Raw genomic sequence first — 22,593 nt, 5'->3', positions numbered from 1 at the left:
TCCTCCCCAACAGCCCCTCCTCTCTGCAACACCACACCTGCTCCTCTGACAGCCCCCGCTCTCCCCATAATACCCCACCTGCCCCAATAGCTCTCTGCTCGATCCAATGGCACACCTGTCCCCCGGACAGCCCCTGCTCTTCCAGCAACACCCCACACATCCCCGACAGCCCCCCCCCACTCTCCCCAACCCTCACAGCCCCTGCTCACCCCACATCCCACCCGTCCCCCACAGCCCCTCGCTCTTCCAGCAATACCCCACACTGTCCCTGACTGCCCCCCGCTCTCCCTAACCCCCGCTAGGGTGACCAGATGTCCCGATTTTATAGGGACAGTCCCGATTTTTGGGTCTTTTTCTTATATAGGATCCTATTACCCCCCACCCCATCCCGATTTTTCACACTTGCTGTCTGGTCACCCTAACCCCCGCCCCCCGACAGCCCCAAATCTCCCCAACCCCCCACCCGTCCCCAGACAGCCCCCGCTCTCCCCAACCCCCACAGCCCCACTCTCGGGAGACACCCCATCCCGTCTCTCTCACGCACACTCCGCGCCTTCGCTTCCTCCTTCCCACCCTCCCAGCCCCCGCCGCGGAGGGCGCAAGGCGGCGCTGCCGCCGCCTCTCAGCAGGGTCCCCCCGGGGCGGGCCCCGACTAGTTCCGCTTCCCTGGCCGGGGGGCGGGGCGCGGCGCTCCGAGCCGGGCTGGGCTGGGCCGGGCCGGGCCCCGCCTCCCGCGGCCCGGCTATATAGCGGCGGAGGGGCCGGGAGGCGCGGCTGGTGCCGCGCGCTGGGTGAGTGGCTGGGCCTGGGGAGCGGAGCCGGCCGGGGAGGCGCCGGTAGCCGGCTCCTCCTTTGCGCACGTGTCTGCCGCGGGGCCGGGGGCCTCACCGACTAACCCCTGCTGCGCTGCCCCTGTGCGCGGGCAGCGCTCAGCGCCCTCCCTGCTGGGGCCCGCGGGCGCCGCACCGCACAGCGACAGGCTGGTGCCTGGAGCCAGAGCTGCTCCAGCCGGCGCGATCCGCACCTGAGCCGCCATCCCGGCTGCGCCGGTGCCGCTGCAGCGCGGAGCCTGAGCAGCGGCCCGTCACGTGGTGAGAGCGGCGAGGGAGACGCGAGGAATAACCTTTGCAGCCTTTCTAATGAGCTGCCACCCCGTGAGCGAGAGTGAGGGTCATGCACACGCGGCTGCACGCCCGCTGTGCCTGCGGAGCTCGGTCCTAGACGCGATTTCCAGTACAGGCCATAGCATCTTTGGCAGTGACTTGTGCCAGTGAAGCTGATTCAGTTGACTTGACACAGTTCAACCCCGTTAGAGCTGGCCGGTGACTTACTGGGCAAATTTGGCCCCTTCTGTTTGTGACTTGTCCACAAAACAGCTTGCTTCCCGAAGTAATTCCTTGTTCGAAACTGCCTGGCTTCCACCGATAGTGCTTGGTCTGTAACTTACAAGCAGATCGTTGTATGTATTAGAAATTGGAGGTGTTTCAATTGAGTGTATAGGTCTGAGTGCCTAATTTGAGAGTGTCCCTCAGACTTGTGCTTCTGATGTAAATAGTGATGATTACAATTACCCAGTTTGCTTTCAGTGGGTATTCTGCAGCATTTGCTTAGAAATGTGTACAGGCTAGAATATTCATGGAAGATAGAGATGTGCACATAACTAGTAAAAGCTTTTTTTTAAAAAAAAAAAACTAAGCTGACCTAAGTCCCCATGTAGACAGTGCTAGCTCAATGGAAGAATTATTCTGTTGACCTAGCTACTGCCTCTTGGGGAGGTGGATTAGAACTCCTCCTGTCACTGTAATAAGTGTCTACCCTCCAGTGCTACAGTGGCACAGCTGATCTGGGGTAACATTTTAAATGGAGATATAGCCTAACACTCTCCCACCTTACCTTGAGACCACAAGCTCTGAAGGTAGATTCCTCCCTTTGTTTTATTCATGTAATGTGCATGAGTTGAATCTTTTTTTTTTTTTTTTTTTTAACTAAGATAGTGTAGGAAAGTTTATCACAGCTTCTGCAAGCCTAACCTTTTTTACCTAAATTGAAACAATAACACAGCCTCAGGTTTATGCTTCTGCTCCTCTCAAAGCTTGCATTCTGATAATGAAAAAAACAAGTTCATTCTTATTGGGGTGAAGAATAAGAGCCTTAGCCAAGAAATGGCACCTTTATGGCCCTTGAATTCAAATTCTACTTTGGTCATTGGCCTGCAGTGTCCTTGACAAGTCAAAAGTCATGCCCCGTCTTCCTGGTCTCTGAAGCGGGGCATTAGTACTTCTTTTGCAGGAGGGTCTTGTGGCTTAATCATTCAGTATTTGGAGAGTCCTTTGAGGTCCTTGGATGGAAGACACTCAGTTCTAGGCAACAGAATTGTTAAATGTTAATTTCCTGAAGATCTTACATGACTCCTAGATTTTTTTTGGATTTGCAGTCTGAATGAGTGATTGCTATTTTAACAATCTTTTGGTGATTTTTAGGGCACCAGTCATTTATTACTGCAAGTTCAGAGAAATCTATAAGATTATAAATGGTATCAATAAACCAGGATGGTCAATTATTTTTTTGTCAAGGTCCAAATTTCTTGGTCAAGCTACAGTGAAGGTCCAGACTCCAGAGAAATGAGGGGGGGGGAAAAGTAAATAAAAAGATTTCAGGGTCTGTTCAAAAGTGTCTGGCAGTCTGGATTTGGCCTGCAGTCTGCCTATTGACTACCTCTGCAATAAATGGGGTTTTAGATTTAATTACGTAATGTTAAATCTAGTGCTATGGCTGGGTACTTGTGTTGGTCAGGGTACTTAACTCTTTTATTTGAAAAACTCTTCCTTGTTTTGCCTTCACTTTCCCAGTTTGTGATAAATCTCATCAGCAGGATGGATTGGAAATGAGCATATATTCAGTTTGTGGCTTGGTATGGTTTCCTTTACATTTAGTGCAGTGTAGCAATAATGCAAGTTCCGCTGCAGTGAGAGACTCACTACTTCATAGTGATTCCTTTCATTCAGAGACTCTTTAGTCTCTTTGATTTTTTTTTTCTTTTGCTCTTCAACTAGATCAAAGGGGCTAAATCACAAAGTGCTTTGAGGACAGTAATGACCTTAATTTCAGGATAATTAAGTGTAACAATCTTGGAGCCTTTTTATCTTGAAATAACAGTAGCTAGTTAACTATGCTAATGGGAATAATACCTTTCAAATCTTTAAATATAATTCAGAAATACTGTATGTACTTGTAATGGCTGATTTTTTTTTTTTTTATCCCATTATATTCAGCCTAATACAAGCCAGACCTTTCTAAAATGGAAAGAATCAGCACTTTCATAAGTGTAAATATTTATTTGGCACACAATTTGTCAGCTGTCAAAATAATAAACAGGCATGTAGGAACAGACCTTTCAAAATGTTTCTTATAAACCCATGTCTGTTCATCACAGAACTTTAGAAAGGATGCAGTACAACTGTTCTTACACTCCCTTGTCTGAATTTATTCCTCCCTGCATGTTGAGTTGCTTTCCCCCTCCTTTTCTTTATCAGCTAGCCCCCAAAACACTTTGGATGAAATATTTATACAGTACATATTAGGAGTGTTTTAATTCTTCTGTAAATCTCCCCTTTACTTGAAAAAAATAAAAATTAATGTAAGGAAGGGAATACTCTGCTAGTACAACTGCTCACTCTCTTTGTATCTCATGTTTTAAAAGTACCATGCTGAATATATGGCTGGCAGTATCACTACCCCTGGATGTAGATCTTTGAATTTCGAACTTGTTTAAATCTTTAATATTTCGTTTTCTAACTTGGTTCTGTTGCCCAAAATGAATCCTTTCACCTCCTGAAATAGCCTTTGAATTGATCTGCAGATTTATTTTAATGAGGGGTGTTTTATTTGAAAACGTTGCCCTTGTAGGGTATTTATTGTGCCAACCACTTTCCTGAGAGACACAACCAAATAAAATCCACATTGGGCAGCATCCTGTAAATTAAATCTGTGGCTTCCATTAAAAAGACTTGTATTGGGAACACAAGACAACCAAACCTCTTTCCAGATATTTCCTACGTATTCCTGTCATCCTTTGTGATACTGATATCTGTCTGAGGTATTTATATGGCATCCACTCTAGTACCTGAGCTCTTCACAAACTTTAGTGCAGTTATCTTAATGCATCCCTCTGAAGTAAAAGGTACTATTCTTCCCATTTGTAAAATGGGGAAGTGAGGCCCAGAGGGACTAGATAATGTGCCCAACGTCACACAGGAAATCTTTAGTAGAGCAGGGAATTGAACCTGGGTTTCCAAGTACCAGGCTATGGCCCTAACCATTGGACCATCCTTTCTCTGCCATAGAATTCTTGATTTAAGAGAAGATGAATAGAAGTGGCTATATGGGCATAATGGGTGGTCGGCAGAAAGTAGTTTAGCTGAAATATGCAGGTTAACTGTAGTTCTAATGTTTTTTTTCTTTTCCATGTTAGGCATACATATCACGACACCTTATCTGTCATTGGAGATTTATTCCATAGCAGCCAATAAGCAAGGGTGAAACATGAGGACAAATCCCGCCATTCAAGCTGCCATCGACCTCACAGCAGGTGCAGCAGGTAATACTGGAGAGAACTCTCAGAAACTTTGAAAATAGAATCTGATACAAACAAGCTTGTGCTCTTAAAGTAAGTCTCCTCACATGTGTAAAGACATTAATCTGATTTAGCAATCAGCAGTCATTTAGCAGTAATGGTGATTTGTCATACTGGCACTGTTAATAATTGAAAATCTGTACAAGAGGCACATCTTCCACATTTGAAGAAAGATGTTGAGATGAAGGAGGGAACTAACTGACTAGCCCAGTGTTGCAAACATCTGATAGGTTAATATCACTCCACTGAAACCAATGCCAACAAGTAAATATGTAACTTCTTTCAGACTAATGATTTTCTAAGAGTAGGTCTGAGTACATCTAATGTGTATTTTCATGCCCACATGAGTTTCAAAATGTCAGTCACAAGTAAAGTTTTGCAATAAAAGCAAACACCATGTGCAAGCAAAGTGATTGAGATAATGCTTCAGTCCTAAAAACTCTCTCTAATTGAAAGGGGCAGAAAGCTATCTAAAGGGTTATCTCTTTAATCCACATTCAGAAAGTCTCTTTGGAAGATGAGGAAACATTATGGTATTCTGAATAATGTAACATAAGGTCAGCAGTTCACTCAAGTTGTTCTTCCACTTAGCCACAAATGAAAATATCAGTTTCTCATATCACCTAAAATATAGTTGGTAAGGATGAAACGTCAGGAGAAATAAATTAACTTTAAGTTGTTATACAAAGAGGATGGAAAATACATATCTATGTACAGTGCCTAACACTGCTGCTGGTGCTCTACTAATAACAAATTCATCACATTAGCCATCTAATCACATCTCTTGCATATTATAATACAGCTACTTCAGGGTATGTCTACACAGCAAAGAAAAAAACCCAGCTAGCTTCGAGCTCCAGCCTGAGCCCAGAAGTCTACACAGTAATTAAACAGCCCCACAGTCCAAGTCGGCTGGCATGGGTCCACCGTGGGTGTTTAGGTGCTGTGCAGATACAGAGTCAGTATTCGAGGAATGTTCCCTGTGTTTGTGCCATGGATCCAAGAGTATTAGCCATGACTCAAATGTTACAAGACACCTGTGATCCAGGGTCTAAATCCAGAGGTCAGTATGAAAGGTGGTGGCATGTGGAGGGAAGAGGGGGTGCAGCTACCATTATGGAGGGGTAACACCTCTAAAAGAAGGTTGCTGGAGTTTCTACCAGGCTACTGTCCCTTGACTCTGCCCAGGTATACTTGTTTTATATTGGCCTGTGGCTATTCGGTATGAGACAAATGTGAAGGTTTCCACCCAAAGGCCCATTTTGGCTGAGAGGGAGCCTTCTATTTATTTCCCGTTACCTCATCCCCATCCTAGAGCAGCCTATTTCTTCTGCCTTGCTTTTGGATCCTTATTGTAGCGATTCACAAGCAAGATCTGCCGCTGTCCCAAACAATAGAACAGTGAAATCACTTGTTTTGTTTTTGATTTTTTTGGTCCGTTTCACTGATACTTACAGGGTTGAAACAGCAGCAGTGCAAAAACTAACACCTCTAGTCAGCATCAGAGCAGTCAGTCTTCAGACTTGGGAAGATAACTTTGTGAATGAAAGCTAATACAGTGCCATCTTGGCTATCATGAGGGCTAGGAAACCTAGCTTTCATTTAAAGAGATGTGCCAAAGCTGATGGCATTTCTCCCCCTTCTCCCCTTCTTCCCCCAAATTACATCCACTATTCAGGGAAATCTGCCTGTTTTCTGTCAGTAAACAGGTAAGCAGTTTTAAAGGTAGATTATAGTTCTTTGCTCAATTTCCTCTTTTGGTTGCAACTCAAATATTAACTTCAAACAGGATGAAGAAGCGAAAGCCTTTAAACTTCTCAATCACTTTGTTACTTAAAATCCTTTATAAAGAGATTGCTCTTGCTTTGCTTACTCGATTAGCTTTATCATCCTCCTCCTTTGTTCTAATAGGCTGCTGTTAATCTTCCTTTCCTTCCTCATCTTCTACCGTTTTTAAAGATCTCCTTTATGTTTTCTCCCTCTTGCTGCAAGCTCACTGTGTACGCCTCGCTCTTGTTTTATGGTGGTTCCTGCTGTGCTCAGCTGGATCTCTGCCATTGAACAGAAGCTGACTTTACAGTGTACTAGGCTAGCAAACCAATTAACAGAAGATGTTGTAGGGATCCAATTATCCAGTCCCTTGTTAAGTGTGTGGCCATGCTTCAGATTTCTCTCTGGAGATGTCTTGCTTGGCTGCTGGGGTAACTTGGCCCTCTGGCCAAAACGAGTCCTTTTCTTCTGGGGTAAATAAATTCTAAACAAAAGTAAAAAGGTACTTTTACCTTCAGTCGGCCACAGTCCTGTGTAGGAAAGTGTGACACACAAGTCCTTCTCCTTGGTTGAATAGGACTTCGTCTCCCCTTATACCAAGGCCCAAGCTATCCTTGGCGTCTAAGTCTTTCCTGTTGGGTTTTCCTAGTTGCCATTGGTTGGCAAGGGTTTTCTAAAGTCTTTCAGCCCTTGCTCAAGAGGGAATTAACTTGGGCCTCTGCCCCTTATCTGAGGGCTCACAAATTCATTGCCCCTTGCAGGAATTCCTACACCACCTCCAACTCTGGGCTCTAGCCCTGGGACCCTGTACCAGCCATCCATTCTCAACTCTCAGTTCCTCGGCTTCAGATTCCTAATGCCATTTCCTATATTCACTTCTCTCCAGGGAAGCCTTCTTCTCCCTGGCCTCTTCCACCAGTCATCAGCCAAGCTACTTCCAGACAACATTTCTGGCTCCCTCTCAGTGAGGAGCCACCCCCGGTTTCTCTCCAGACTCTTCACTGCTCTTTCCCCACCCTCACCCTCATCCTAGACTGCCTCAGGGGGCTTCAACAGAGCCCATCACAGGCACCTGTCCCAGCTCTCTCAACAGGGAGCCACATCTGCCCTAGCCAGCTTCTGCTGTCCTTAGTTAATCCCTCCCTTAGTGAGTGCAGGAAGTGTCATATCCTGCTTCCAAGCCTGGTTAGTTGTGTAGCCTGCAATCACCTGACCTGGGTGGAAAATGAAGCAGCGTGGGAGCTCAGATTGGAGTTCCTCTGGCTCACCCTGTGACACAGGAGGAGCAGCAGCAGTATAATACAAACTGGCTCCACTCAGAGTTTTGGTACTAATGAGAATCACCCCTTCAAAACAAAATGTACCTTCTCCCTGCCTCAAAAACAACTAAAGGTGCTGGATTCACACATTCAGCTTCTTTAGTTTCTTGCACAATCTCTTCACATCATTCAGATCTACTCATCCTTCATCTGATGAGGTGACTGCCTAACACACACAGAATGTTAATTCCACTGGTAACTCTTATTTCACCATCTATTCAATATATGAATTGATGGCCTTGTGTTATGAACGAGTGTCTAAATGTTCTAAATCAAGCATTGATCTTTTTTCATTTGGTACTTCTGCAACTTAAAAAAAAAAATGTTGCAAGAGCCAATGTCATGGTGTCACCAAAGTTGATTGAGTTGGGCCTAATTATGCCCGTGATGAATTTGTCCCTCTCTGCATATTGCATGTTTTTTGTTTCCCACAAAACAGGCTTTCTTCATTATGTTGCATATTCTCTCACATGATCAGTAAGGGGCTGTTGAATGTTGATACTCTATTTCCTCAGGTGGGACTGCATGTGTGCTAACCGGCCAGCCCTTTGATACAGCTAAGGTGAAGATGCAGACATTTCCCAGCATGTATAAAGGACTCATTGAATGTATTGTGAAGACATATAAACAAGTTGGATTGCGAGGCTTCTATAAAGGGACCACTCCAGCACTTGTAGCCAACATAGCAGAAAACTCAGTCCTGTTCATGTGCTATGGGTTTTGCCAGCAGATTGTGAGGGGAGTTGTTGGATTAGACAGGAAAGCAAAACTGAGGTTAGTAACAGACATTGTAATCTCCAGAATATTGTACAACTAGCAGTCAAGAGTAAATACAAATGTGCTGTATTTTAAAATGAAGTGCAGTCTCTTTGCCATTATACGGGGTACCATTTTGTCACTGTGCAAGTTCTAACTTTATTACACAAGACCTTGTCTCAGCAATTGTGGTATATTTTTCGTAAGAACAGATGGCTGGTCTGTATGGGATAGTGTCCATTGCCAAAAAACCCAGATTGTGGGAAATGTGTTGGTTCTTTCAAATGTTTTGGGAGGGAGAAGAGAATTCCGTAAGCATCTTTCTTAAATCCCATGCTGTAGTATTTGTGAAGGAAAGGGGCTGAAACTACTGGAGCGTTGGCGGCTGTAACTCATGCATCACTAAGAGAGGCTGCATCTTCATCGTCCGTGCACTGCTCCATGGATGGATATCAATGATGGTTCGGGTGGTTTGTGAGATGACTTAGCACTGTCCCAACTATCCTTCCCTCCAGAGCAATGATTATGATGAATAGCATTCACTTATTCGCTGTAACTCAGTGTTCCGGCTTCACTAATTTGCCATCAAAAAGAGGCGGGGGGAGCTCTTGGTTGTGATTCTGAAAACTGTCTCCCCTTTAATACTTACAAGTTATTGAAAGTAAAACATGAAAAATCAATGTGTGGGTAAATGGTACCTTTCTTTCCTGTCAGGTTTTAGGAAATGAAGCCAGACACTTGTGGATCAAACTTTGGTTTAAGGATATGAGAACATGCTTAGCTTCAGGCAGTTAAAGACCAATTTTATTAGCTGCATTCCATCTGTATATACTGACAATTACCAGAATGAGAAGGTGAAGGAAACTTGCTTCTTTTTAGCCCCTACTGATGTAGTGTATTTAAATATTCTAGTCTTGCCCCATATCTCATCTCTGAACACCAGGTCAGTTTTCTCTTGGTGATAGTCGGCATCAGTTTAATATATAACTAGTCAGACTGGATTTTGAACTCACTAAAGAGAACACACTAACTATGAAGAAATTATGGGTTAATTGGAGAATAGATGAATATGTATGTTACCCCCAATGACCAATAACTAACGCTTCAAATTTTCTGTATCGTATATTTTTTTCTAAATATTCTCTAATAAAATTTAAATCTGATGGGACAGGTGACTAGAGCACATAATGATACCAAAGCCAAGTGCCTCCAACATCAAAGTGCATTTATCAATCAGCTTTTATTCCCTGGGGTGTTGTATTAAATACAGAATGGTAGTATTAACTTTACTGGTTGTGGCTGTTTTTTTTTTTTTTTTTTTTAAGGGTAAAGAGTGAGGATTTTAGTACTGAGCAGTACAGTGATAACAAAAAATTGTACAGGTTCAAACTCTCACCAGTCAGACATCTCCTTGAATTTTGCTCTTTTTTTTTTTTTTACATTTATAAGATGCCCCTATTACTATTATCTAGTTGCATTTACAGCCCAATCATAATACATTGTTAAAGACCACGCTAACTAATGTAATCCAAATAATGCACACCTCTGCCTTGCCAAACAAACTCCATTAGACAGCCCCTTGGAAAAAGCCTGGTTAAACAGAGGCCTTGCAGCATGCCCTGCAGATCAGCAAATTTTCTGTTGGACCAATGTGAAGGGATTGAATTCCAGACTTGAGGGCCATCAACCAAGTTTACTCTGTCCCCAGATGTACAATTCAAGAGGCTGTCCGCTTTAGTGTTCCAGCAGTCATAATCATCTCATTCTCTCTTGGAGGGAAACCTGAAGCGTAACGAACTGAGGTTAACTTGTGCTTTCTTACCCTCTGATCAGGTTTATATACCCTCCTACACAGGTATTTTGTGGTCTGTTTCCCAAAATAAACTTCTATGCTTCTAATTTAAGTTAATTTTTAAAAGTAGTTTTTACACACAGATGCACTTCAATTTACATGAAGTGATGGGGCTTATCTAGCCTGTGTGGCTAGATTAGCACTGTTTAGCTTTGAGACATGGTTATAGTATGGATATCACAGCAGCAAGAGGAAAAATGTGTTTTCCAGTTGAAAGTACATGTGCTAAAGAGGTCTGTTTAGAGTTTGTTAGGAATGGAAGGGGATAAGGATTTTTAGTCTTAAGTATTCCTACGTCCCCATCAACATAGTACCTAATCAACATAGTACCTAGGTGTCAAATTCCCTCAGTGATAAATGTTTGCTAAATTATGATCCTAAAATGTATTTGATTTAAACTAAAGAATGATTAACTGTAGACTGAAAGTTAGACATACATGCTCCCAATTTCATCTGTTTGCTACCCTAACTTACAACTTACAGAAAATAGACTCACTCTTCCTCCAAGTGTGCCTTATGTTTGCACATGTATGTAAATACAATGTATTTATTTCTTGAGCTTTCCTAATATACTGTGTACAATACCTGAAACATTAATTGAAAGGTCCTGTACACTGGGTTCATTGCCTCTGATTCCTATGTATGTAGCTAGTAAAATATACTAAGGAGGACTTCTCTGCATTAGGTATTTTTGCCTCAATATAGCTAGAACTGTGCTAGCCCTCGCTATTGACAGTGATACAATGCATAACTTCGCATTATTTCAGACTTGTAGCATCTCCCTTTTGAAGGTCTCAGATCACTTTCCAACCACTAATGTGTTAAGCTTTGCAACATCTGTGTGAGGTAGGCATTGTCCCTGTTCTGAGATAACAAAACTGAGATGAAGTTACTAGTCCCTTGCTGCAGGAAGTCTGTGGCAGAGCCAACACTAGAAAGATCTACTGATTCCCACTCTTCTGCTATGACCATTAAATCACCTTTGCCTTGCAAGAGACATAAAAACTCTAATGTGGTATCTTTTCAAGGGTGAAGTTACACAAGAGTCAGAAAACTGAGTTATGGTTTCCATACTAAAAGCCACACTGGATATGTAAAGAAAGTCAATCATGCAAAAATTAGGAATTGCTAAACTTTAAGTTGCCTGTGCAGATTTAATTTGGGTCCTGTGAACCATAAAGCAGAGGTACAGTCTTTAATTACATGATTACATACTTCCTATCCCCCTAGGATGCGTGCCTTATTCAGTGCACAGAAAGCATGATGCTCACAGAATGAGCAGCTATTCATTATTTTGTTTTATCCTCACTGTTCAATGTATGCCCCCCTGCCTTATTTATTGCATCTACTCAAACTCTGTTCTGAAGACAGAAGGTTCTCACGGACATTTCTATTGTCCTCTCCCCAAAATGTTATCAAAGCACTCACATACTATTTAATTAATCTTCACAACACCCCTGTGTGGCAAGAGGGTCGGATTATCCTCATGTCACTGGTGGGGAGCTGAGGCATAGAGGTATGATCAAAAGTATCCTCTAGTTTTGGGTGCCCAATTTGAATCACCTAGGATGTGATTTTTTTTTTTTCTTTCAAAGTATCTAGCATTATAATATTCGGAGCTCAGCTCCTCTTGACCTCTGTTGCAGCTGAGAGTGCTCAGCATTTCTAGAAGTCAGACCCAGAAAATGAGGAGAACGCAACTAGTGACCACTTAAGTGTCTTGCCCAGCATCACACATACAAACTCCGTGACAAAGCCAAGGATAGACGCGAGTTCTCCAGAGTCATATTGAACTGCCTTAACCATGAGACCATCCATTCTCTTCTTGCAATCTCCTGGCTCATTAACCACACACCTTCCTACTTCTGCAACAAATGAAGTAGGGGTCCTACATCAAACAGCCTCCGTCACTTGACAGCCCGGAGTCATCTCCAAAGCAGGGTGATCCTGTGCATTGAATGAGGCAGGAAACCTCGGGGGAAAAAATAGCATGTAATTAAAGGCTCTCATAATACAGAGGTACAAAGGAAGCTAAAATTTAAAATTCCCTGATAAAATTGGAAGCCTTTCATTCTATAGGCTGACTGTGGTATCCAAATCAAGATACTAGGGGTTAAGTCACTGTATTCCAAAGCCAGAAAAATCTCTTGTTGAAGTGAATTTAAACAGAAAACAGAGTTTTGGCTCAACTTTTGCAGTGAACTTGCTTCCTTAAATAATTCTCAGTTCCGCCATATACTCCTAGCTTAACAATAAATGAAATGATAAATACTACTTAAATACACTTGAATCTAGCATTGTTGGTTTTAAAGACATGTTTGTAGCATGTTAAAAATGCTCAGTACTACCCCTAAGGCACTTCTGCTCTTTTCATAGATTCAGAAAAAACTGCATCAGTGCATATTTAGAAAACAGAAAAATTCTGCTTAGGCAGCACTCTGACACTTACTACATAATTTAAGATACACTAGATAAGAGCAACATTAATATAGTCAAATTATACTCTCTCTTCCACTTTTCTAGGATCAAATGTTTTTCCATTCCTGGTTAGAGTACAAAGTAACCAATGCTCCAGTAGTGTTCAGTCAACAGGCTCATTGAGTGTCTAATAAAAGCCATAGATGAGCTAAATTATGAAGACACTGGCTTTCACAGTGTTTAAAAGTATTTGTGAAGATCCCAAATATAATGAACAGAGGTCCCAGCCTTTTAAATAGCTTAAAAATTACAATTTCTCATCATGAGACAGATGGATTTGGTGTCAGGGAAAACATGGAACTTTCAGATTTCTAAAGAATGTGAGAGGATTTTGCTATTTTTAAAGATCAAAATAAAATCCTTGCAGTAATGCACAGAAAACAAGAGATGGTAAACCCCTACTCCAGCACCTTCTTGCCAGGTAAAAGGACCAGAGTGGCATAAAAGGGCCCCAGAACCAACATTTGTAATGACAGGAGGATTTCTCCCAGTGCAGGGATTGTGGAAGACAGTTGTAAGATTGCCTTCAGAGGACCCCATCGCAAGCCCTTGTGTGGGAGAATGTTGGGGTCAGAGAGCCTGTGGAGGCTGCTGTAATTTACAGGCCGCTGGGAATCTGGGATTGTGTTACTCCAGGGGATTCCCCAGCTCTGGGAGCATCCCAAGATTGGGGGGGGACACAAAGGTGGCTGAAAGCCATCCCAAGCCTATCCCCCATGCCCACACCCTGTCTATGAGTTCTGTACTGCACCCCATTAGAGGCTCAGCAGAGCAGAGCAGCTCAACTCAGCCATGCTCTTTACATTGTACCCAATTTCTCTGCCATGTCACTCATCCAAACTCTGGAAGGAGGGAAGCATGCCTTAGATCATCCTGCTCATTTTGCTCCACCACAGAACTCCCACTTGCCGACACCAAAGTCTGAGGCTCTGTAGTGACATAATTTTAAACAAAAAAACAGTTACCTTTCCGTGACTACTGTTCTTTGAGCTGTGTTGCACATGTCCATTCCACTGCATGTGCTACAATTGTTAGAGCAGGAGATGTTCTCTGAGCGCATGATCCTTTGTTGATCACAGGACATGTTGGTGCCAGTTATCTTTATAAAGACACTGGTAAAGAAGCTGTGGCCTTGTGATACCATGGGTTAATGAAGCCATACAGTCTTGAATGTGAAATTACCAAAAGTCCCTTCAGGTTTTATTTGATTCATCTAATTGGTTGTGCTTTTTTGTCAGAGAAATGGGAAAGATTATAGTATACTTACATTTATATAGCTGTTAAAGGAGAAGAATTTATTTGAGTTATATATGAAGATGGCTGGAGCTAGGTATTAAGTTGGTCACCTCTTTTAAATGATTGCTTTTCCTTTTTTGCACTCCTGTTCAGTTTTTCTTTATTTGATAAAGCTTTCAGGAAATAGACGGGTGCTCTTGCAGTAGGCTACCATGTGACTGAAGAGTATCAAGTATCATCTGTAGTTTCTTTGTTACAGTGATCTTCAGAATGCAGCTGCAGGCTCTTTTGCTTCTGCATTTGCTGCCTTGGTCCTATGTCCCACAGAGCTGGTGAAGTGTCGGTTGCAGACCATGCATGAAATGCAATTATCTGGAAAGATAATACAAGGACACAAGTAAGTATGTAACTTGCTCAATACCACTGAAATCTGTTGATGTTATGCCTATTTTAAAAGTCCATCCTAGCACACTTAAGGTCTAGCTCAGGGGTCGGCAACCTATGGCACGCGTGCCAAAGATGGCACGCAAGCCGATTTTTAATGGCATGCTGCTGCCTGCCAGAGTCCCGGCAGGCAGCAGCGTGCCATTAAAAATCCTGCCCAGCCTGGCCCGCTCTTCTCCGCCCTCCGCCCCCTGCGGGGGCAGGGGGCAGAAGCTTGGTCCTGCCGGCTCCCCTGCCTCTTCCCATAGTGTGCTGGGTTCCTGCCCCTCCTCCACCTCTCCGTCCGTCCCTCCCTGCCCAATGATCAGCTGATGGCCCTTGTGAGGGAGGGGGTCGGGAAGGAGCAGAGTCAGCGTGCTCGCTGCTCCCAGCGGAGGCAGAGAAGAAGCGGGGGCATGGCCTTGGGGAAAGGGGGGATGGAATAGGGGCATATCCCCTCCAGCCCCCTGCCCTAACGCCCCCCCTCACACACACCCAGCCCTCTGCCCTGAGCCCCGCAGACCTCCCAGGCCCGTGCCCTGAACCCTGTGCCCCTCACACCCCTCAGGCCCCTGTCCTGAGCCCTGTACCCCCCTCATACACACCCAGCCCTCTGCTTGTCTCCTTCACTCCCCCACAACCCCAGCCCTGACTCTGGCACCCCCACACCTACCCCCCCCCCCCCCCCCCCCGCCCTGACACCTGCACCCCCCTCACATGCCCCAGCCCTCTGCCTTGATTCTTGCACCCTCCACATGCGCAGCCCCCCACATCCCATGCACACCCCACATCCTGACTCTTGCACCTCCCCACATCCCCCCCAAGCACCAAACAGGAGCTCCTGCACCCCCCCAAATTCCCACCTACACCCCTCGCACCAAATGGGAGCTGCCCAGGTAAGTGCCCCACACCCAACCTCCTGCTCCAACCCTGAGCCCCCTCCCTCATTCTAGCTCCTAGCCAGACCCTTCACCCCCAGCCCTGTGCTCTGTGCACTCCCACCCTCAGCTCAGTGCAGAAAGAGGAAGAGAACGGGCCAGAACCAGGGAGAAGGTAGGTACTCACTGTATGTGGACAGAGCTGCTTAGCCCACTGCCGGTCTGGGGTCCCGGCCGCCGGCTCCACACAGCCCGCTGCCGGCCTAGGTGAACAGAACCCCAGACCAGCAGCGGGCTGAGCAGGCCGGCGGCATAAGATCAACATTTTAATTTAATTTTAACTGAAGCTTCTTAAACATTTTGAAAACCTTGTTTATTTTACAATATAACAATAGTTTAATTATATAATATATAGACTTATAGCGAGAGACCTTCTAAAAACATTAAAATGTATTACCGGCACGCGAAACCTTAAATTAAAGCGAATAAATGAAGACTCGGCACACCACTTCTGAAAGGTTGCCGACTCCAGTCTAGCTTGTACTGTGCTATTAATTGCACAAAGGGTGTGCTACTGACTGTCAAAATACATTCCTGGGGAATACTAACTTAAGGTATGTCTTCACTGCAGAGTTAACGCAGGCTGTTACTCAAGTGTTTCCCTTAACTCCCCTACCGCCTTCCCTCGCCCTGTCCACACAAACAGCCCCCTGACCTGAGTTTAGTGGTGCTTTCTAGCTGGTTCATCTGGGGCTGTAGGCTAAAACCCAAGTGAGGCTTTCACTCAGGCTAGTAACCTCCTCGCTTTGCAATGAGGATATGTGGTAAGTCACTTGATTCATAGACTCTAGGACTGGAAGGGACCTCAAGAGGTCATCAAGTCCAGTCCTCTGCCCTCATGGCAGGACCAAATACTGTCTAGACCATCCCTGATAGACATTTATCTAATTCTAAGCTACTCTTAAATATCACCAGAGATGGAGATTCCACAACCTCCCTAGGCAGTTTATTCCAATGTTTAACCACCCAGACAGTTAAGAACTTTTTCCTAATGTCCAACCTAAACTGCAGCAAGGGAGGTTTAAGCCCATTGCTTTTTGTTCTATCCTTAGAGGGTGAGATGAACAAGTTTTCTTCCACCTCCTTATGGCACCCTTTTAGATACCTGAAAACTGCTGCTATGTCCCCTCTCAATCTTCTCTTTTCCAAACTAAACAAACCCAATTCTTTCAGCCTTCCTTCATAGATCATGTTCTCTAGACCTTTAATCATTCTTGTTGCTCTTCTCTGGACCCTCTCCAATTTCTCCACATCTTTCTTGAAATGCAGTGTCCAGAACTGCACACAATACTCCAGCTGAGGCCTAACCAGCGCAGAGTAGAGCGTAAGAATGACTTCTCATGTCTTGCTCACAACACACCTGTTAATGCATCACAGAATCACGTTTGCTTTTTTTGCAACAGCATCACACTGTTGACTCATATTTAGCTTGTGGTCCACTATAACCCCTAGATCCCTTTCTGCCATACTCCTTCCTAGACAGTCTCTTCCCATTCTGTATGTGTGAAACTGATCGTTCCTTCCTAAGTGGAGCACTTTGCATTTGTCTTTATTAAATTTCATCCTGTTTACCTCAGACCATTTCTCCAATTTGTCCACATCATTTTGAATTTTGACCCTATCCTCCAAAGCAGTTGCAATCCCTCCCAGTTTGGTATCATCCGCAAACTTAATAAGCGTACTTTCTATGCCAATATCTAAGTCGTTGATGAAAATATTGAACAGAGCCAGTCCCAAAACAGACCGCTGCTGAACCCCACTCGTTATGCCTTTCCAGCAGGATTGGGAACCATTAATAACAACTCTCTGAGTACGGTTATCCAGCCAGTTATGCACCCACCTTATAGTAGCCCCATCTAAGTTGTATTTGCCTAGTTTATCGATAAGAATATCATGCGAGACCGTATCAAATGCCTTACTAAAGTCTAGGTATACCACATCCACTGCTTCTCTCTTATCCACAAGACTCGTTATCCTATCAAAGTGGCCGTGGTCCTCCACTCCATTCCCACAGTTCCCTGTGTGGTGCTCAGAAGGACAGACAAATTCTCTCACAATTCATTGGGAAAGAATCAGACCAGCTCAGCTTACTGCAGCACAAAGAACCATGAGGATGCCAGAACCAGGGTAGGGCTTTGTAGTGTGGCTGCTCACACCTGAGCTAAACTAACCCAGGTGCTCACACTTGGGTGCCAATCACCTGGGTTAACCCTGTAGCAAAGACATATCCTTAATTGCTATCCCTGCTCCTGTCTGAGGTCTGTGGAAAAAACAAATGATTGGAGCCAGGAATTCTTCAGTTTTAATTCTTGCCTTGCAGTTGATTCAAAATTTGACCTCTGTTTCCCCATCTGTAAAATGGAGGTAATGTTTAAGATACTTACTCATAGGATGTTGCAGATCAATATGTGTAAAGTGCTAAGTATCATTAATTGTTTCAACCCCTCTATCAGTACAGTTTGGTCAGTAGTGAAAAGTGTTATTCAAAAGGATGGCCCACTCGGGTTCTACCATGGTCTGTCAAGCACTTTACTTCGGGAAGTCCCAGGTTATTTCTTCTTCTTTGGAGGCTATGAACTGAGTCGGACATTTTTTGCAGCGGAGAGACCAAAAGATCAACTAGGTATGTGCCAGCTTGTGGGTATGTGGAAAAGGTAGTCTCTCACTACAGAAAGTAGCATACTTCTATTCTCAAAATCTCTCCTGCAATGCTAATTATACCTTATGCACTTGCTGTATATCTGCAGCCAAAAAATTGTGGTCCTGTAGAATAGCGATGTGGGAGCAAAACCAATACTATTCCTGTTTATGGGTGGTAAAGAACTGCTCACGCCAACCATTTTCAGATTTGTCATGCATCATCTTGCTTTTGTACACTTATTTAGCTGATGTATGAGTTACCTGATCAGGAGAGGATAATTGTACAAAAACTGTTGAATGTTCAATACTCCACGATGCACCACCGAACTGTTTATTGCAGCAAAGTTGTTCACTAGTTGTGCATCTTTTAAGGGATCTGAAACTTTTCCTTTGCACGGTGTTCAGTGCGTGTGTCACAGATGTTTCACACACACACACACACACACACACACACACACACACACACACACACACACACACACACACACACACACACCACTGCATTAAAAGAACATTAATGTTGCAAAGTCAAGCACTCAAAAGTTAGGAAATGGCAGAATTGTCAGTGCAACATTACATTTGGTTTCCAGAAAAAAAAATCAGCTTGAGGTAGACACTGGGTATTTAAAACTTTAGCCCAAACAGTTTGGCAAATTATAAGCAACTGAAAACAGAGTCTTATAATGGGAAATGTTGGGCAACCTCAATAATAGGCAGTTCTGTAAGCCCTATTTATAGTATGTAAGGGCTATCTGGTTGTTTAGGATTCAGACGTTAGTATTGCAGAATGTGAAATGTAATATTCTGTATCATTTCAGTATGAACACAAACTCTTGCATTCCTTATTTTGGACAAATGCTCTTTCCATGCTTTGAAGTGTTAGCCTCTGTTTGCCAGAAGCTGGGAATGGATGACAGAGGATGGATCACTTGAGGATTACCTGTTCTGTTCATTCCCTCTGGGGCACCTGGGACTGGCCACTGTTGGAGGACAGGATACTGAGCTAGTTGGACCTTTGGTCTGACCCAGTATGGCCGTTCTTATGTTCTAACTTCATATGCAGTTTCAAAGAGGGATATTGAAGATAGGAAACCATTGGGTCTCTCTGGCTATTAAAATGCAAGATACCAGCCTTTGAAGGGACTTGGCATCAGTAGTTTGCTTTTTAGTAGTTAAAAGTGCTTGCTTTTTCTAGCTACTATTGTTATCAAATTTTCATAAAAATCTGATCATGAAAGCAAAATGTGGTTGCATTCTGAAAGTTGACTGGGTTTGTAACAATGCTGTCTCACTCAATAGACATTCCCCTGTGTATATTCAGAGTCATAACTGCTGGCTTTACTCAAGAAATTTTTACAACCTTTTTACTTGTGATAGCGCTGCAGAGCCAATCCAGCAATGGCAGCAGGAGTGAGATATTTTGTCTTAAGTATTAATTAAATTCTGACACCTTTTTTTTTTTTTTCTTGTCATGGCCTGAACCATACATTCCAGGGTGAACTTCAAGGCCTGGCAGGCGAGTTGCACTTCTGAACTAAGAATATTTAAATTTAGAAGGAAGTGAGAGAGCATAAAGGTATCTCTTTCCCTATGTTACAAAATATTTTAAAGAAACCTGCTTTCCTAAACCAGACTTTGTGTTGAAGGTTTGTCTACGTAGTAAAATTTTTAAACTCTTATTCTAAATGTGCTCGTGGAAGTAGGAGGCTGGACTCTTTAGAAATCCACAACCACTTTATTTAATCTTATACCTATGATACAGTGCAAGCTTATCACACAGAAAAACTGCCACCTCCTCAAACTCTGTGCATTCCTTGTTTTCACATTACTCTAAAATAGAACACCATAAAATTTGAGGGATAGTTTGCACAGTGTATAAAAGCTTATTTCATGTTTTTAGGGCCTATTCCTTTGATGGTGAGTGGTGGTTTTGGAGGCATCTGCTTGTGGATTGCTGTTTATCCTGTGGACTGTGTCAAATCTAGAATTCAGGTTCTTTCCATGTCTGGAAAACAGGCAGGCTTCATGGGAACATTTGCAAATATTTTGCGAAATGAAGGTAAGCATGTCCAATACAAACTGAATCTGCAGGCTCATATGTAAAAACTTTTTACTCCAGTATGGAAAATCTATTCTGAAACCTAATCTGTTAAAAAATTATGGGAAATTAATTATGCTACTTCCTTTTCTGTAGACCACAAATTACTATTCTTGTGAAATTCTCCCATCGCCACCTTTAGAGACCCGCAAAATGATGTTACTAAAAAATCTTGATGCTAACAATAATACAGAAACTAGTTTCACAGATTCAGGCTTAATGCATCAACTACACTCAGTTGTACTTCAGAGGGCAATCACTGAGTGCTTACTGTAGTAGTCTCAGACGCCATCCGATGGTGCAGGGACATCTACATGGAGCACATCACCGGCCACCGACAGTACCAGGAGGCGTGAGCAAGACTGACATCGTTCTCCCACTACGAGAAAGAGACCAAGTGACCTTCTCCATTGGATCATATGAACTGGAACCATAAACTCCCTGAACATTAAATCTCACCAAATGAGGGTCAATCCATCCTCATCATAATATCCACTCATTATTATCCACACCCGAACATAGCCACTTCATACCCTCATATCTCAATGTCTGTACTTTGACCCATCAACCTTTTACCCCCAATCGGGGACATTGCAGATTATGTATTCCTCATGCCACCTTATCTTAAACCAAACTTTGCACCCTCGATAATCTATATGTTATTCCCTGATAACCAGAAACTTCTATGCTCAAACTCTGTTCACTATTTTTTTTTAATATCTTACCTGTTAAAGACAGATGAGTAAATTCACCCTACTGCCCTGCAATGTCTAACTTGTAATTTAAACATTGAAACTCCAAACAGGTACTAGAAATAGATTCTCCACAAATTTGATTTATCTATGTTTGAAGAATTTATAAGAAACAGTAACTTATACATTTATAAAAGATGCTCAGTTGACTAGGAAAGTAGAAATTGCCGTACTGGATCAGATCCAAGGTCCCTCAGGTCCGGGATAGTGTATCTGACAGTGGCTAGCACCAGATGCTTCAGAGAAAGGTATTAGAATCCTGCAGCAGGAAGATATGGGGCCAGCTGTCCCCCACATTAGGTCTTTTCCGAATCTCTAATAGTTAGACAGCCTGAAGCCCAAGGTTTAAGATCCCTTCCAAAATTTTATTACGACGACTCTGGATATTTATCCATATAGCTGTCCAGTCTCCTCTTGAATCTTGAGTTGTTGGCCTCAACAATGTCCTGTCTCAATGATCAGAGGGGTAGCCATGTTAGTCTGAATCTGTAAAAAGCAACAGAGGGTCCTGTGGCACCTTTAAGACTCTCAGAAGTATTGGGAGCATAAGCTTTCATGGGTAAGAACCTCACTTCTTCAGATGCTTCCTGATTCTTCTAATTAGTATCATTATTTTAAGTTCCTCTGCATGACTTCTAGAGAGTAGAGCACCAGAACTATTGCTGGTTAGTCTTTAAAAGTTTAATGTGCACATTTCTAATCAGTTCATGTTTCATTTTGCAGGAGTATTTGCCTTGTATTCTGGACTAAAACCTACTTTGATTCGTGCATTCCCAGCCAATGGTGCACTGTTCCTTGCCTATGAGTACAGCCGCAAGATGATGATGGAACAAGTTGACATGTACTGAAATCTTCCAGCAGCAGGTTTAGGTTAACCTTTTTAAAAAGAACTGTAGGGCTTGAATGGGTACAAAATCAATAGCATGACATCAGAGAAACTCAGTCAATTTAGGATTTAAAAAAAATCTTTTTAAAGTAAACGGATTTTGTAGACCTTGTGTGTGTTTTTACAGCGTTTTTTTGTTTTGTTTTTTAAGGGAGGATGGAGACGTTAATGTTCTTTCCACCTATTGTGCTGCTCAAGAGATGTAATTATGTTGCCCTGATGGAAGCGGTACTCAGTGTAAAAGGGTAGTGATCTTTCAGTTAAGAGAGTTAATCTCAAATTTTAAAAAATCTAGTTCTGGAACAGCCCTGGTACAAGAAGTCTGAATTTCCCTTTTTCACTGTTAGCAAACACAACTGACTCAAGGCCACACGGCACTGGTGCATTAGTAAAGTAGTGCTACTCTTTTCATTATCAGTTTTAGGGTTGTCTATGCAGGGAGTGACTCTTGAATAGTTTCATCTGTGGATGCTCTTTATTCTGGAATAAATCTCATTCCAAATTATTTTAATCCACTTTAGACAGCCTATTAGGAATAGTTAATCTGCTCTAAATTCACACCGTATGTTATTCTGGATTCACTTTCATGTGTAGGTGAGCCCTTAGAGAGAGTATTCAATGGAAACAGCAAGCTGCTTGCATGTTATAGCTGTTTCACCTCTTTGTAAGAGAGTGTTCAAGTACTTCAAGAAACAAGTCGTCTAATACACAAGGAAAGGTAGAAGAGGGAGGTTTAGTTTCCTGAAGTATTTAGTTTAAGCAATGCATGGCTAATACTTACACTGTTTTAATAGCGTTAAAATTGTACAAAT

At 43.1% G+C, this 22,593-nt stretch overlaps 1 protein-coding gene across 4 annotated transcripts; it reads left to right on the top strand.

The window, feature by feature from the left end:
* Positions 1 to 729: 729 nt before the first annotated feature.
* On the top strand, positions 730 to 21,888 carry SLC25A15 (solute carrier family 25 member 15). Of its 4 annotated transcripts, none has more exons than XM_034758561.1 (7): positions 730 to 791; positions 4,472 to 4,597; positions 8,238 to 8,496; positions 14,304 to 14,441; positions 17,859 to 18,028; positions 19,946 to 20,104; positions 21,619 to 21,888. In XM_034758561.1, exons 2-7 carry the CDS (start codon positions 4,543 to 4,545, stop codon positions 21,741 to 21,743), a joined length of 906 nt encoding a protein of 301 aa, XP_034614452.1. In that variant the 5' UTR covers positions 730 to 791; positions 4,472 to 4,542; the 3' UTR covers positions 21,744 to 21,888. The 4 variants fall into 4 exon arrangements, with proteins under 4 accessions (XP_034614452.1, XP_034614451.1, XP_034614453.1 ...); XM_034758560.1 differs by lacking the exon at positions 730 to 791 and adding an exon at positions 798 to 1,091; XM_034758562.1 differs by lacking the exon at positions 730 to 791 and adding an exon at positions 1,410 to 1,434.
* Positions 21,889 to 22,593: the final 705 nt, after the last annotated feature.

This window comes from Trachemys scripta, chromosome 1, assembly GCF_013100865.1.
Source record: "Trachemys scripta elegans isolate TJP31775 chromosome 1, CAS_Tse_1.0, whole genome shotgun sequence".
Taxonomy (NCBI): Eukaryota; Metazoa; Chordata; order Testudines; family Emydidae; genus Trachemys; species Trachemys scripta.
Note: the sequence above shows the minus strand (reverse complement) of the source record. Positions and strands in the feature narration are given on the sequence as shown.

Bases quoted from the DNA above. Each gene is read 5' to 3' on its own strand.
- SLC25A15 (XM_034758561.1), top strand. From the start codon at position 4,543: ATGAGGACAAATCCCGCCATTCAAGCTGCCATCGACCTCACAGCAGGT. The intron at 8,497-14,303 runs GTTAGTAACAGA...TCTTTGTTACAG, and splicing joins GACAGGAAAGCAAAACTGAG to TGATCTTCAGAATGCAGCTG. The intron at 14,442-17,858 runs GTAAGTATGTAA...CCCCTCTATCAG, and splicing joins AAGATAATACAAGGACACAA to TACAGTTTGGTCAGTAGTGA.